We start from the raw sequence: 15,296 nt of genomic DNA, 5'->3' as shown, positions 1-15,296 counted from the left end.
ACATATCGAGAGCGAGGAATCGAACCTGCACCTCTTACTATAAAGGTGGCTGCTTTGCATAACGGATTTTTGCACAAGGCTGCTCGCAGGATGTAGGTGGGGCTGTGAGCCTGGCGGGCCCAGCAGGAGACCAGTGCTGGGTGGGGAGGTGTGGGTAGTGGAGTTGGGTGTTGGGGAGGTGGATTAATTTACAAAAGAAGGAATATTAAAATTTTAAAAAAGTTAGCAGGGAGCATAGATGGCCTGCAGGTGGAGTATAGCAGGGGCACGGGTGTGGGACATCCATGTCTGGTCTAAGCTTGTGGAGGCCTGCATGAGTGATGTTGCAGCTGCACCTATCCAGGCAAGTGGAGAGTATTCCATAAGTCAGGAGTGTAATGGAATATTCTCCACTTGCCTGGATGAGTGCAGCTCCAACAACAGTCAAGCTCGACACCATCCTGGACAGATCAGCCGCCCATTCACCACCCTAAACATTAACTCCCTTCACCACCGGCGCACTGTGGCTGCAGTGTGTACCATCCACAGGCTGCACTGCAGCAACTCGCTAAGGCTTCTTCGACAGCACCTCCCAAACCTGCGACCTCTACCACTTAGAAGGACAAGGGCAGCAGGTCCATGGGAACAACACCACCTGCATGTTCCCCTCCGAGTCACACACCATCCCGACTTGGAAACATATCGCCGTTCCTTCATCGTCGCTGGGTCAAAATCCTGGAACTCCCTTCCTAACAGCACTGTGGGAGAACCTTCACCACACGGACTGCAGCGGTTCAAGGCGGCAGCTCACCACCACCTTCTCAAGGGCAATTAGGGATGGGCATTAAATGCTGGCCTCGCCAGTGATGCCCACATCCCATGAATGAATTTAAATAAAAAGCTATCTGCATATTCGCATGCTGTAAGTGGAATTGCAGCGATGCCTGCTATTTTATTCCAAGATAGATCAGAGGTTCCCAAACTCTCTTTGTTGAGCCTCCTCTTCAGAGATTTTTGGCCCATGTGGAACCCCTCTTTCTAAGACCCAGTATTTTTACATAATTAATGTTAGTATAGATGTAGCTGGTAACCCAGAATACTTCAGCTTGGTTACTTTGGTTGTTTTAATCCTTCTCCCATACACGTTTGGGGTTTAATACGAAGTCCAAACTTATCGTCCGCACTCACTGGCCGGGAAATTCCGCCGCACTTCCGGCACAGTAGGATCGCAGGAAGTGGGAGCGGATCCATGGGATTTCCTGGCTTCTCTGTCCAGCGTTCTCCTCGTGCCCCGCCCCCCCCCCCCAAATCATCTCGTTTTGACCCCCAGTTTGGGAACCTCTGTGATAGATAATTCCCTCATCGCAGAATTCACAACAAACAAGGCAACATCATCAAACACTTCCCTCTGAGTCTGGGCCTTGAGAAGAGGGTTGTGGTGCCTTTATTTCAAAAGACATTTTTTTTTGCTGTCCGATTTTCATTTAGAGCACGATTAGGGAGAAAGTTGAAAAGGGGGGCAATGGTTTTGTGGAATATGATTGAAAATAAGCAAAATATGTAATTGGAAAGGGAAAAAAATCAAGACGTAAGCTCTTAACCAATGAGGCACAGGAAAATTAACCAGTTTAGTGATCATGACCTGGATGACAGCCTGAAAATACAGGATAATTCTGGCCTCTTGCGTATCCCCGATTTCCATCGCTCCATCATTGGTGGCCGTGCCTTCAACTGCCTGGGCTCCAAGTTCTGGAATTCCCTCCCTAATCCTCTCAGCCTCTCTCTTCCTTTTTAAGATGCTCCTTAAAACCTACCTCTTTGACCAAGCTTTTGGTCTCCTGTCCTGATATCTCCTTATGTGGCTCGGTATCAAATTTTGTTTCATTCCGCTCCTGTGAAGTAGTATGTTTCACTACGTTAAAGGTGCTGTGTAAATGCAAGTTGTTGTTGTTGAGAAAGGTGAGGAATGTTGTCAAGAAAGATGTCAATAATATAATACTTGCATTAATTAATTGCTTCTCAAGCACTTCATAGAATGAATTACTTTTTGAAGCCGCAAGATCCCACAAACAGCAGTAACATAATTGACCAGATAATCTGTTTTAGTGACGTTGATTGAGGGATAAATATTGGCCAGGACACTGGGGCGAACTCCCCTGCTCTTCGAATAGTGGCCGTGGGATTTTTACATCCACCTGAGAGGGCAGACAGGCTTGGGTTTAACATCTCACTTGACATGTTCTACCCAGTGTCCAGCAGACTACCAAATAAAAGTTAACGTCATCGATAAAAAAGTTATTGGTAACCGTAGCATGGACATCAGTGCTTAAGGGTATTTGTACCGTTCTATCTCCTCTCTGGTTATAATTTGTATACTGGTGTAGATTCTGGAAGGCTATCTTTTTTCCCTCAGCTTCCTTGTACTGTACTGCCTGACACATTCAACAAATGGAACAAGTGCAATTTCGAGAGCAATGGTTGCAGCTCAGTGATGCATGGAACATGTAAAACCCATTAAAATGAGGATGGTCACTAACTAATGTTATAAAACAGTGACCCCTCAGTGAGAGCTTAGTTACAGTAAGAAGTGAGTTTTTAATTTACAGTAAGCAGTGAGAATTTTTAATTTTTTTTTTAAACTGAGTGAATGATGACCTGGTTTCTCCAATTGTACAATGTTTCTAAACTTCATTAAAGAATTAATCTAACACACCTCTATCCCAACCAGCCTTGCCTTGCTCCATTTACGCTGAGTGACTGCCTTGTGATCTCTTGGCTGTTGTACTCCCAAAAATGATAGCGAGGCACATCCCCTCTCTCTCACAAACCAAGCTTGGTTACAAATAAATGTGTGCTAATAGTTATTTTACGTTATCAGCAACAGCCATGTGGTTTAATGTATATCGATAGTGAAATGCTATCACTAAATCAGATTATCTGGTCATTTATGTTACTGCTGTTTGTGGGATCTTGATGCTCAGAATGGCCTCCACGTTTCCCTACATGGCAGTACTTCTCATTTCTAGCCAATGAGCTAATATCTGACCTCTGCGGGAGTTGGGAGGGGTCGAGGGTTGGGGAGAGAACAAACCCCCTTTGGCTCCGTGCTCCTTCACCCCTCCCCTCACCAGAATTGAGTTGTGTTGGAGAGGAGCTTCTACCCAGCTCATGGAAGTGTCCCGACATTGTCCAAAATCATGGGGTTAGATTCATTAACATATTTTGGGTGGGACCTCGTTGCACTGGGAGGCAGGTGTGGCACCTTGCTGCAGGGGGAGGGATATTGGTGTGGTACTTGCCCTAGGTCAAGGGGGTTCGTATTATTGCCCTGTAACTTTCATGTCCCCGAGTTAAGTATTGCTGATTTTCAGCAAATCCGAATGCGGGATGTGCCTGTGTCTTTTGGTAAACTCTGTCCTCACGCCTGATTTTGCTCACGACACAAAACTGCACTGCAGTTTTAACAGAGTGATACAGTGGCTGTGGTATTTGGAGTGCGATTAGAATCTGCTCTTCTACAATAGCATAATTATGGTGACATTCTCCAGTAGAATACAAGATACAAAACCCAGTGTAAATGCTGCCTGCTGCTTCCTCTTGTCAGGGTTCAGTTTACTCCTAATAAGGATGAAGCTGAGTTCCCTATTGTATAAATTCAAGGCAATGCCCATCAGATGTAACTGCTTAAAGGAGAACTACAGTGATGGGTAAATAAAGGGAATGATATGCACCAAACGCAACATCAGCCCTGTAGGGTTGAGATAAGCTCAGTACAAGGAATGATATGAGTTGTCATTTGTTATTTTTAAATAGACACTTCTTTCTACGGATTGAATGTTGTAAGATGGTGGGGAGTGGGAGATTCCTCAGCTGCACCCACTTTGTGAATGTGGAGCTGGTTTTGTTTAGAGTCTTTTTTTTCATATTAATTTTGTCTATCCTGGCATCCATGTGGAAGCAGTGGGTATAATGCCAAATAAATTGACAGCGAGGGCACCCCATGAGGTTTGGAGGGTGCTGATACCATCACAGAATGTGACGCAGTCACTGCAAGATTCTAGTTGTTAATCTGTGGTTAAACGCCAGACGTAGGACCCAGGCAACATATATAGGCTATAATACTGGGGGGAGGATTTACGTTAAATGGCGTGGACTGCGGTAATGGTGAGCTGGGATCGAGCAGACAATGAAACCAGCCACAGATTGGAAATCCCAGCACACTCTCAATTCTGAGGGGGTGAAATTGTTCTTCACCAGAAGACCACGGGCTCGTGGTGAATCGGCGGCCTGTTTTCCACCCCACCCTGTTTTTTCTTTTCAACTGGCGAAGACCAGTTTCACCTCCTGAGAGTTTAATTTGAGGATCCTCCTCAACACCTGATCAGATAAACCCTTCAGAATTAATCCAATTGTACGGCTGATGCCGATGCCAATCCCAAAGTTCAACCTGCTTTTACTTGGTAAGGCCCCAGGTGCTGATGTCCCTTTCTTCTGTATTTCAGGTGCTGGCTTGGTTTGAGGATGAAGAAACTGTCACTGCTTTTGTGGAACCCTTTGTGATCCTCCTGATCCTGATTGTGAACGCTCTGGTTGGTGTGTGGCAGGTAAGTCCTCAATACTACGAGGTCCTTCAACCTCCTTGCCTCTGTTTAGCTCTCCTCCAATTTTGGCCCCTTCTCTCTCTAAGCCGTTGACTCATGCTGGGACACAGTAACCTGGCCGCTACCCATGTGTCGTTCTTCATGCGTGAATGTAGATAATGCGTCATCCAGTCAGGGTCATTGCAACCTGAGATCATTTGAGCACTCTACCGATCAGGGCTCAAACCAAGGACTATCCTGATCTCGGATGGCTCACGACCACATTTCATGCTGCATTTACACACACAACAGTTCCTTTTGATCAAATAAACAATTTTCAAACCGATTCCGAAAGGACAGCCACCTCTAATATCAACAATATGCCTCATTAATAACTCCCCCGTACCCCGATTTCCCCCCTCAGACTCGCAACTTTTGAAATCAGTGGTAGAGTTTGAAACTAGCTGTTTTCAGGCACATGCTTCTGCTGTTCAAAGAATAGTTTTGCTGACTTAACTCTTGCAAGTTTTAGGAAAGGCTGTGTGTAAAAAGAGAAACTGAAACTTCTCAAATATTCTGCTCTTATTTACACATTTGGCAGAATGGATTTTTAATTAAATTAAATCATTTGACTTTACTGGAAGATTGTGGCAGGATGCATATCTCTCCCTCCCTGTCCCTGGGCTAGAGCTGTCTGGGCTAGACACCCACCTCAAATTTCCCTTCTAGGTCACTCCTGTTTGCTGAACTTCTCGTCGTAAGGGGACATCATCCTGTGAAATTTCCTTCAAGGATTTAATTGCGGTAAATGTGGTCTAACTAATCGCCTTTTGATTAAGGGAATCTGAATGGTTACCGTAATGCTTTCTGTTAACAGAATCTATAAGTGTTTTATATCCTACGACATTTCACACACGGGACCTAGACCAAGTGTTGCCGTCATGTGAAGAGGGGTTAGAGGGGGTGGGATAATTAGACCAAGGCACACAGACATAACTCAGCCCCCGATTTTTGGTCATGCATTCCGTCCTCATTTTTATATATTGCTTTGATTTTACATTTTTTATAGTTAACAGCAAAATATCTGCTATTTTGAGAAGCTGAGTTGGTTGGAGCAGAGGAGATTCCCTGCAGTACAGGTTGAGGAAGTGGAAGGAGAAAAGTACATGGGTCTCTACAAAGAATGTTATATGGTTCCACAAATTAAATTACTAATTAAAATTGAGGCCGATTGAATTAGAGAGAACGTGGCATGAAAAGAAATGGGTTTGGAGATAGGAAAGAGAGTGAGAGAGCAAGTTGGGATAAAAGGGATATTCTAGGATTGGCAGGCAGTGATGAGAGGTATCACCAAGGGATCAGTGCTGGGTCGCCAACTTTTCACCATGTATCTAGATTTGGGAATAGAGGGGAGTGTTTCGAAGTTTTCCGATGACATTATATCAGGAGGTACAGTGACGTGTGAAGAAGAAATTTCAAAAGGGGATAGATATAAAGGGAATGGTCAGAATAATGGCAGGTGCAGCTTAACTTAAAGTGAGAGGCTGTACATTTTGGTTGAAGGAATAATGTGAATACAGTCTAAGTGGGGAGCACGGGGGGGTGAAATTTAGGGCTACAGGTACATAAGTCATTAAAGTTACCTCCCGGGTGCAAAACGTCTCATTGGATGTTGGGCTTCATTACAAGAAGCTTAGAATTTAGAAGTAAGGAAGTATTACTGCAGTTATACGGAGTGCTGGTCAGACTACGGTTAGTTCTGGTTGCCCCAGTGCTACTTTCTCACGATGATGCCTGGAATGTAGGGACTGAGTTGTGATGAGACTGGGTAGATTTGGGTTTTATTACTTAGAAATGAAGCTGAGGGGGATCTAACTGCGGTGTTCAAAGAAGGGGATTGACGCCATAAGAGAGAGAATGACATAAGTAGACGTAATGAGCTAAATTTATTAAATTAAACAGTAGAAGTAAGTAATTTTGCATTAAAGGTGATTCATAGAGTCATAGAGTTATACAGCACGGATAGAGGCCCTTCGGCCCATCGTGTCCACGCCGGCCATCAGCCCTGTCTACTCTAATCCCATATTCCAGCATTTGGTCCGTAGCCTTGTATGCTATGGCATTTCAAGTGCTCATCCAAATGCTTCTTGAATGTTGTGAGGGTTCCTGCCTCCACAACCCTTTCAGGCAGTGAGTTCCAGACTCCAACCACCCTCTGGGTGAAAAAGTTCTTTCTCAAATCCCCTCTAAACCTCCCGCCTTTTACCTTGAATCTATGTCCCCTTGTTATAGAACCCTCAACGAAGGGAAAAAGCTCCTTAGTATCCATCCTATCTGTGCCCCTCATAATTTTGTACACTTCAGTTAGCACTATAAATAAATAAATGCTACATAAACAATAAATAAATATAGAATAGATAATGGCAGCACAGGCAGTGTGTCAGGACTGCTGAATGTGAGAATTTGTGGACACTGAGACAGTCCCAGATGATCATATCTATATGAAATGCCTTGAGTCACTCAGGCTCAGTGTTGTTGAGCTGGAGTGTGAGTTAGAGACAGTCCGACACGTAAGTGAGGGGGAGGAATATCTGGTTTGTTTACTCCAGAGCACTGTCACACCTCAGAGAGAGATACAGGTACAGGAAGAGTGTGAGACTGACAGTCAGCAGGATATGGGGACCGTTTCTAGAGGGTTAGAATTGAAAAGCAGAGAAATTATGTTAAACTTATATAGAACCTTGGTTAGACCACACTTGGAGAACTGTGAATAGTTCTGGTCTCCATATTATAAAAAGGATATAGAGGCCCTGGAGAAGGTGCAAGAAAGATTTACTAGGATGTTACCAGAACTGAGAGGTTATACGTATCAGGAACGATTGAACAGGCTGGGGCTCTTTTCTCTAGACTCGGGTGACCTGATAGAGGTCTTTAAAATTATGGAAGGGTTTGATAGGGTTGACGTGGAGATGATGTTTCCACTTCTGGGGGAGACCAGAACTAGGGACCATAAATATAAGATAGTCAGTAATAAATCTAATAGGGCATTCAGGAGAAACTTCCTTACGCAGAGAGTGGTGAGAATGTGGAACTCGCTACCACATGGAGTAGTTGAGGCGAAGAGCATAGATTCATTTAAGGGGAAACTAGATAAACACAAGAGAGAAAGGAATAGAAGGGTGTGCTGATGGGGTTCGATGAAATAGGGTGGGAGGAGGCTCGTGTGGAGCATAAACACAGACACGGACCTATTGGGCTGAACGGCCTGTTTCTGTGCTGTACATTCTATGTAACATAGTGGAGGCAGGGAAGGAAAACACGCAGAATCTGGTCCTGTCTAACGGGTACGATGTACTTGCTACCTGTGAGGATAAGGAGAAAGACTGTGGGAAGGACAGCCACAATGTTAACCAAGGCATCGTAGATCAGGAGGCAGGTCAAAGAGGGAAGAGCAGAACAGAAAGGTTGTAGATATAGGGGATTCGATAACTGGGGGGATAGATCGAGAGCCATGATGGAGAGTCTCGAAGGGTGTGTTGCCTTCCCAGTGCCAGTTTAAGGGATATCTCGGGGAAATGGCTGGAGAGGAACTTGGAAAGGGAGGGTAAAGAACCAGTTGTCACGGTCCACGTCTGAACCAATGACATAGGGAGGATGTCCTGCTTGGGGAGTATCAGGAGCTGGGAGCTAAATTTAAAAAGCAGGTCCTCAAGGGTGGTAATCTCTGGATTACTACCCGAGTCACATAGGGATACACACAGATCAGGGCAGTAAATGTGTGGCTGAAGGACTGGTGTGGGAAAGTTGGGTTCCATTTCATGGGACACTGGCATCAGTACAGGGACAGGAAGGAGCTGTCCCTGTGGAACGAGCTTCTCCTGAACAGGGCTGGGAATAAGGTCCTAACTGAAAGGATAAATAGGGCTGCAGAAAGGACTTTAAACCAATAAAGATGGGGAGGAATCAAGTAGAAATAATGGTAAAATTAAAATAAACTAAAGATAAGAAAAAGGGATGAGAGCAAAGATTAGAATACAAAAAATAAAGATAATGGGCCAAATTTTGCTGTTAGTTAGACTTGCCCCTGCAGCCTTCAGCTCAAAAAATGTTTTCCCACTAAGTTGCTGAAAGTGCGAGCTGATAACGGGGCAGCGAGGGAAACAGGGCATCTGGGACCTGAGTGAACAGGGCAAGCGACTGGGTATCTCCTTAAACAATCAGAGTGAAGGATTGAGAAATAAACAACGGATGGACTGAGGGGTATGAATTAAAGGGGGTGAATTCAATGTTAAATCAGGTACAGAAAGAGAAATAAAGAGAGGGAAAGAAAGATTGGATTAAGAGAGACAAAGAAAAAATAATTTAAAATTTGAAATTTTAAAAAACCTCCCTGAAAAGTTCAAATCCTGAAGGAATGAGACTCCACATTTGTAATAGTTAATTTTCGGTGCTGGAGAGGTTGATTTGGCAGTCATTAACCCTTATCACGTTGTTAAAAGTGTACTCATCCTCGTAATGACAAGACTTAACTTTCTGTGGCAAGTTTAATGAGCAATTAATGGGCAAATCCAGCAAGTTCCTAAAAAGGAAAGCGGGGAGCCTAAGGGCTAGATGCTGTTTTCACAAAGTTATCGGCGGAGAGGCACAACTCAGACAGCAATTTTAGGATGACCACATTTAACCGCACATCTGCTCCTCGCCTGAAGCTGCTGTACCATTTACCCATGGATAACAGCCCTGCCGTTACTTTGACAGGAAATTCTGGCCCAATGTAAATACTCCAGCTGCAGAAAAGGTAACAGGAAGTAATAATAAAATACCTGTTAAAAATAAAGCAGGAGAGATGAAAAATAAGAACATATTAAATTGCCGGTATAACAATGTACAGAGCATCAGCAACAAGTGTAGGAAATACATCACCAGGGCAGGGGTGGGGACAGTTACCTAAATAAGAGTTCTGTACACAAATGCACGTCGCATAAAAAATATAACTGGTGGAAGGTGGGAAGTGGTGTTCCACAGGGATCGGTGCTGGGACCACTGTCGTTCACCATTTGCATAAACGATTTGGACTCTGGAATCGGAAGTACAATTTCAAAATTTGCAAACGACACCATATCGGGGAGTATAGTTAATACTGAGGAAGAATGTGACAAAATTCAAGAACACATTAATAAACTTGCAGAATGAATTTCGATGTAGAAAAGTGTGAGATGGTGAACTTTGGTAGGAGGAATAAGGAGGCCACATACTTCTTGGAAAATAAGGGTCTAAATGGGGTAGAGGAGCAAAGGGAACTAGGGGTACAGATTCACAAATCACCAAAAGTAGCAACGCAGGTTAACAAAGCCATAAAAAGTACAAAAAAGCACTGGGGTTCATTTCTAGAGGAATAGCATTGAAAAGCAGAAAAGTTATGTTAACTTATACAGAACCTCGGTTAAACCACACAGAGTACTGTGCATAGTTCTGGTCTCCATATTACAAAAAGGATATAGAAGCACTGGAGAAATTGGATTTGCACTAAGGAATTTGGGAAAAACTTCTTTACTCAGACTGGTGAGAATGTGGAACTTGCTACCACAAGGAGTGGTTGAAGCGAATAGCATAGATACATTGAAGGGGAAGCTAGATAAGCTCATGAGGAAGAAAGGATATGCTGAGAGGTTTAGATGAATTTAGGTGGGAGGAGGCTCGTGTGGAGCATAAAGCCCAGCATAGACCTGTTGGGCTGAATGCCTGTTTCTGTGCTGTAAATTCTATGTAAAATCAAATGAATTGGAAGCACAAATTCAGCTTAAAGGGTATGACCTAGTAGCCATTACAGAGACCTGGCTGCAAGCTGAGCATGGCTGGGAGCTAAATATTCCAGGCTATAGGATCATTAGAAAGTACAGGGAAATTGGACGAGGGGGAGTAACGATATTAATAAAAGCCACAATTACAGCAGTGAGAAGTAATTGGTATGATCCAAAACCAGTACATATCCTTAAAAGGCAAAGGCTCCACTTGTGTAGTTAAGCAACCGTGGTCAACAAATGAGGCAAGAGACAGTATCAAACTAAAAGTAAAGGCTTACACAAAAACAAGGAAAAGTTGAAATCCAATGGACTGGGAGAACTATAAAAAGCAATAAAGGGATACGAAGAAAGTAATTGGGTGCAAAAAGGAACATGAAGAAAAGACTTGCATGGGCTATCAAAGCTAACGGTAAACGTTTTTATATATTAAGAGAAAGTGAATGGCAAAGGGGAAGATGGACCCATTAAAGACGGACCCAGGTGTTACTGTAAACAACAATAAAGAAATGGCCGACTTGTTAAATGAGTACAGTCCCCACCACTTTCACCGTCCCCGCTTATCCCAGACAGCCGCCTATATCGGGCTAATAGCACTAACCATTTGCCATTAATGTAGGCGTCAATTACAAAGGTGCCGATTATAACGTATTAAACAGGCCAGTTATTCTGGGCAGTTCGAGCAGCTGTTCCCCAAGCTTCCTTTACCATCATGGTTATTCTCTATTTCTCGTCATGTTAAAATTAACATGTTACAAACTTTTCAGTGACAAAGGTGAGCGATCAAACTCAGCCCGTTCAACTCCCCCTCTCCCTGTAATCGGAACAGCTCCTGACCCCGACACTTGTTCAGCTCCTCCTGGTCTGTATTCTGACCCCTGACCCCGACACTTGTTGAATTCCTCTGGTCTTTACTTCCGACCCTGACGTTTTCGCTCGGGCTTTGGTTGCAGCTTCCACTGCGTATAGCAGGCAAATTGCTTTGACACCAACACACCCGCTAAAAGTGGTGGGGACTGTACTTTACATCTGTTTTCACAGTGGAGGAATAGGAAAAAATACCAGTTGTATAAGGGGAAATTAAAAATAAATCAAGGGGAGGAACTTACTGGATTTAATACAAGTTTATTAAAAACTTGCAATGGAGCTTAAGATAGACAAATCGCCAGCACCTGATGGTTTCCACTCCAGGATTTATTTTTAAAAAAATGAGGAAATTGCAGAATTTTTCAAAGCTCTTTTGATTTGGGAATTGTTGGATTGGAAAATTGCAAATATCTCTCCATTATTTAAGGAGGGAGAGAGAAACAAGTCAACTACAGACTTCAGTCTAACATTAATTGTAGGGAAGTTACTGGAATCTGTCATCAGGGGCAGAGTGACTGAGCACTTGGAACAAATGTGAGCTGATCAGAAAGAGTCAGTATGGATTTCTGAAGGGTAAATCATGTCTGACCAATCTAGTTGAATTTTTTGAGGAGTTCACTAACATGGTAGATAAGGGAGTGAATATAGATGTTATCTATATGGACTTCCAGAATCAGCACAAACAATTATTAGCAAAAATGAAAGTGCATGGAATTGGAGGCAACTATGTGACATGGGATGGAAATTGATTGGGAGACAGAGAGTAGGGTAAAAGGGAACGTACTCTGATTGATTGGCAGGACGTGACACGTGGGCAGGATTTTAACTGTGAAAAATGTGTGGATTGGGGATGGGGGGGGCATTGAAAATTGCAACAATTTCAGACCTGCCCCCAACCCGCCCGTTTCCGGTTTTCACCGGGGCAGGCGACCGTCCAGCTTCCAGGAGGCGGGTTGGTCACTAAAGCATTTCAAGGAGATTGCAAGCCTCCATTTTTTTTTTCAGATTTTGCAATTGCGATCCCCGGGGGCCGGGATTCTCAGGCCTTCTCCCTCACGCCACGTGAGGGGAGGTGAGACGGCCCGAAACAGCATGTAAGTGTCTTTCTGGCACAAGTTATGGGCCCGGAGGAGCAGGAGTGCTTCCTCCCCCAGGCCCAACAAGCCTACCTGCAACAACCTCCACCCCCTCCCCCCACCCTCCGATCTCCGATTTCCACCCCGCCCCCGCCCCGGTGACTGACTGACATCCAATCGCCATCTTTCCCACTCCCCCCTTCCCCCCCACCCCTCTAAATGACTGACTCCCCTGGTGACCAACACCCGATGACTGACCCATATGCCCATCGGTGCCCTCATGGTCCCCTCCCCCCTCCATCCATACAATCGAAGACTTACCTTTTCACTTCCTCTTCCTTGCTCTGCTCTCGTCCGACTGAGGCCAGCCTGTCAATCAGGCCGGCCCCTCGGACGACAAACCAACAAAAAAAAACAAAAGACATTCTTACATCAAAATCATAAAGATGTCCGGGAAACCCGTACTTCTGGATTTCCTGTCCGTGATTCGATTCGACCCGGCCCACCCCCTTCCCGGCTCTGAGACAAAATCCTGGCAGTGGTATTCCCAGGATCTGTACTGGGGCCTCAGCTTTTCACCATTTGTATCAATGAAGAAGGAATAGAGAGTTATATAATCAAGATTGCAGATGACACCAAGTTAGGAAACACAGTAAGTTGTACAGATGGGAGCTGGAAGTTACAAATGGACAAAGGCAGATTGTGAGTGAGCAAAACTGTGGCAAATAGAGTTCAATGTGGAGAAGTGTGAGGTCATCCACTTTGGATCCAAGAAAGACAAATAAGAGTATTTTCTTAATGGTGAGAAACTGTGGAGGAGCAGAGAGATTTGGGTGTCCATGTACACAAATCACAAAAAGCTCATGGACAGGTACAAAAAGTGATCAAAAAAGACTAATGGAATGTTTGCCTTTATCAAGGGGGCTGGAATACAAAGGGGATGAAGTTATGCTTCAGTTCTATAGAGCCTTGGTCAGATCCCATCTGGAGTACTGCGTTCAGTTCTGAGCACTGTACTCAGGAAGGATATACTGACCTTGGTGCAACGCCGATTCATCAGAATGATACCAGGGCTAAGAGGGTTAAATTATGAGGATAGACTAGGATTGTATTCCTTTCAAGTATAGAAGTTATGCGCCAGTCAGGAGTGTGATGGAATACCCTCCACTTGCCTGGATGAGTGCAGCTCCAACAGCACTTGAGAAACTCGACACCATCCAGGACAAAGCAGCCCGCTTGATTGGCACCCCATCCACCACCCTAAACATTCACTCCCTTCACCACCGGCGCACCGTGGCTGCAGTGTGTAACATCCACAGGATGCACTGCAGCAACTCGCCAAGGCTTCTTCGACAGCACCTCCCAAACCCACGACCTCTACCACCTAGAAGGACAAGGGCAGCTGGCACATGGGAACAACAACACCTGCACCTTCCCCTCCAAGACGCACACCACCCGACTTGGAAATATATCGCCGTTCCTTCATCATCACTGGGTCAAAATCCTGGAACTCCCTTCCTAACAGCACTGTGGGAGAACCTTCACCACACGGACTGCAGCTGTTCAAGAAGGCGGCTCACCACCACCTTCTCAAGGGCAATTAGGGATGGGCAATAAATGCTGGCCTTGCCAGCGACGCCCACATCCCATGAACGAATTTTTAAAAAATTAAGGGGAGATCAAATTGAGGTGTTTAAGATGATTAAAGGATTTGATAGGGTTGATAAAGAGAAACAATTTCTTCTGATGGGGGAGTCCAGAACAAGGGGACGTAACCTTAAAATTTGAGCTAGGCCATTCAGGCGTGATGTCAGGAAGCACTTCTTCACACAAAGGGTAGTGGAAATCTGGAACTGTGCCTCTCAAAAAGCTGTAGAGGCTGGGGGTCAAATGAAAATTTCAAAACTGAGATTGCTAGATTTTTGTTGGATATTAGGGTTATGGAACTGAGGGTAGATGGAGTTGTGAAAAACCCAGCAAGACTGGCATAGTTGGTCTGAGCGCAGTGCTTTTAAGGATTGTTAAAGTGACCTCATTGTCCACATTGAATACGATTTATAGGAAAGGAATGCAGAGAACGCAATCGAGGCTCTCAAAGAGTATGAACCCGAGATGGGCAAGGTGTACCGAATGGACAGGAAGGCTGTGCAGAGAATCAAAGCCCGGGACATCGTTCCTGGAGACATTGTGGAAATAGCAGGTAAGTGAGGTCTCCTTGGTCAACCGGCCAACCTGTGTCTTAGTGCTAGTGATGTATATGGAGCGTCAATAGTCTGTTCTCTGCGCATTTGCGTTGGCCAAGCTGTTGCAACCAGCCTGCCCACGCGGTGCTCAACGCGCAGCAGAGAATTTGTGCAGAGCAAGGTCCCCCAAACAACAATTAGATAAGTGACCAGGTGATCTATTTTAGGTGTTGGTTGAGGGATGAATGTTAGCCGGGCCTCTGGGAGAACTCCTCTGCTCCTCTTCGAATAGTATCGTGGCATGGGATCTTTTATGTTCAACTGAGAGGGCAGATCGGGCCTCGGTTTAACATCTCATCCGAATGACAGGACCTCTGACAGTGCAGCACTCCCCTCAGTACTTCACTGGAGTGTCAGCTTAGATTCTGTGCTCAAGTCTCTGGAGTGGGGCTTGAACCCGTGACCTTCTGACTCAGAGACGAGAGTGCTACCATTGAGCCACAACTACCACAATTGGTCAGGATTTGCCCCACACTTCCCACCAATATATCTCCTCAGAATGGAACGGTAGCTCTCCACAGAGTGGTCAGTAGCTGAGGACCTTCACTCGGGCGTGAAAGGTCTCCCTGTCTTTTTATGCCTTTGATGTCTGAGTTGAAAGATCACCTCTCCAGATTGAGTTCCTATCCAGATGCGTTAATGCTATTTTGTAAGCCAATGATTTGAAAAGGTTATAAAGCTTCCTCCTGTCTGAACCTACATCCTGTTGATAGCTGCAGAGATCATCTGTGCAGACTGGACCCCACTGCAGAT

General features: G+C 44.8%; 1 protein-coding gene across 2 annotated transcripts in view; it reads left to right on the top strand.

Moving 5' to 3' along the window:
• atp2a3 (ATPase sarcoplasmic/endoplasmic reticulum Ca2+ transporting 3) overlaps positions 1-15,296 on the top strand; it is a 230,672-nt gene that overhangs the window by 67,212 nt on the left and 148,164 nt on the right. For both annotated transcript variants that reach the window (XM_068007934.1, XM_068007933.1), the window contains exons 4-5: positions 4,482-4,583; positions 14,362-14,500. In XM_068007934.1, the coding sequence (XP_067864035.1) occupies positions 4,482-4,583; positions 14,362-14,500 (241 nt within the window). The remainder of the gene's footprint in view (positions 1-4,481; positions 4,584-14,361; positions 14,501-15,296) is intronic.

This window comes from Heptranchias perlo, chromosome 28, assembly GCF_035084215.1.
Source record: "Heptranchias perlo isolate sHepPer1 chromosome 28, sHepPer1.hap1, whole genome shotgun sequence".
NCBI classification, from domain to species: Eukaryota; Metazoa; Chordata; class Chondrichthyes; order Hexanchiformes; family Hexanchidae; genus Heptranchias; species Heptranchias perlo.
The sequence above is the reverse complement of the archived record's forward strand: the minus strand, read 5'-3'. Positions and strand labels throughout refer to the sequence as shown.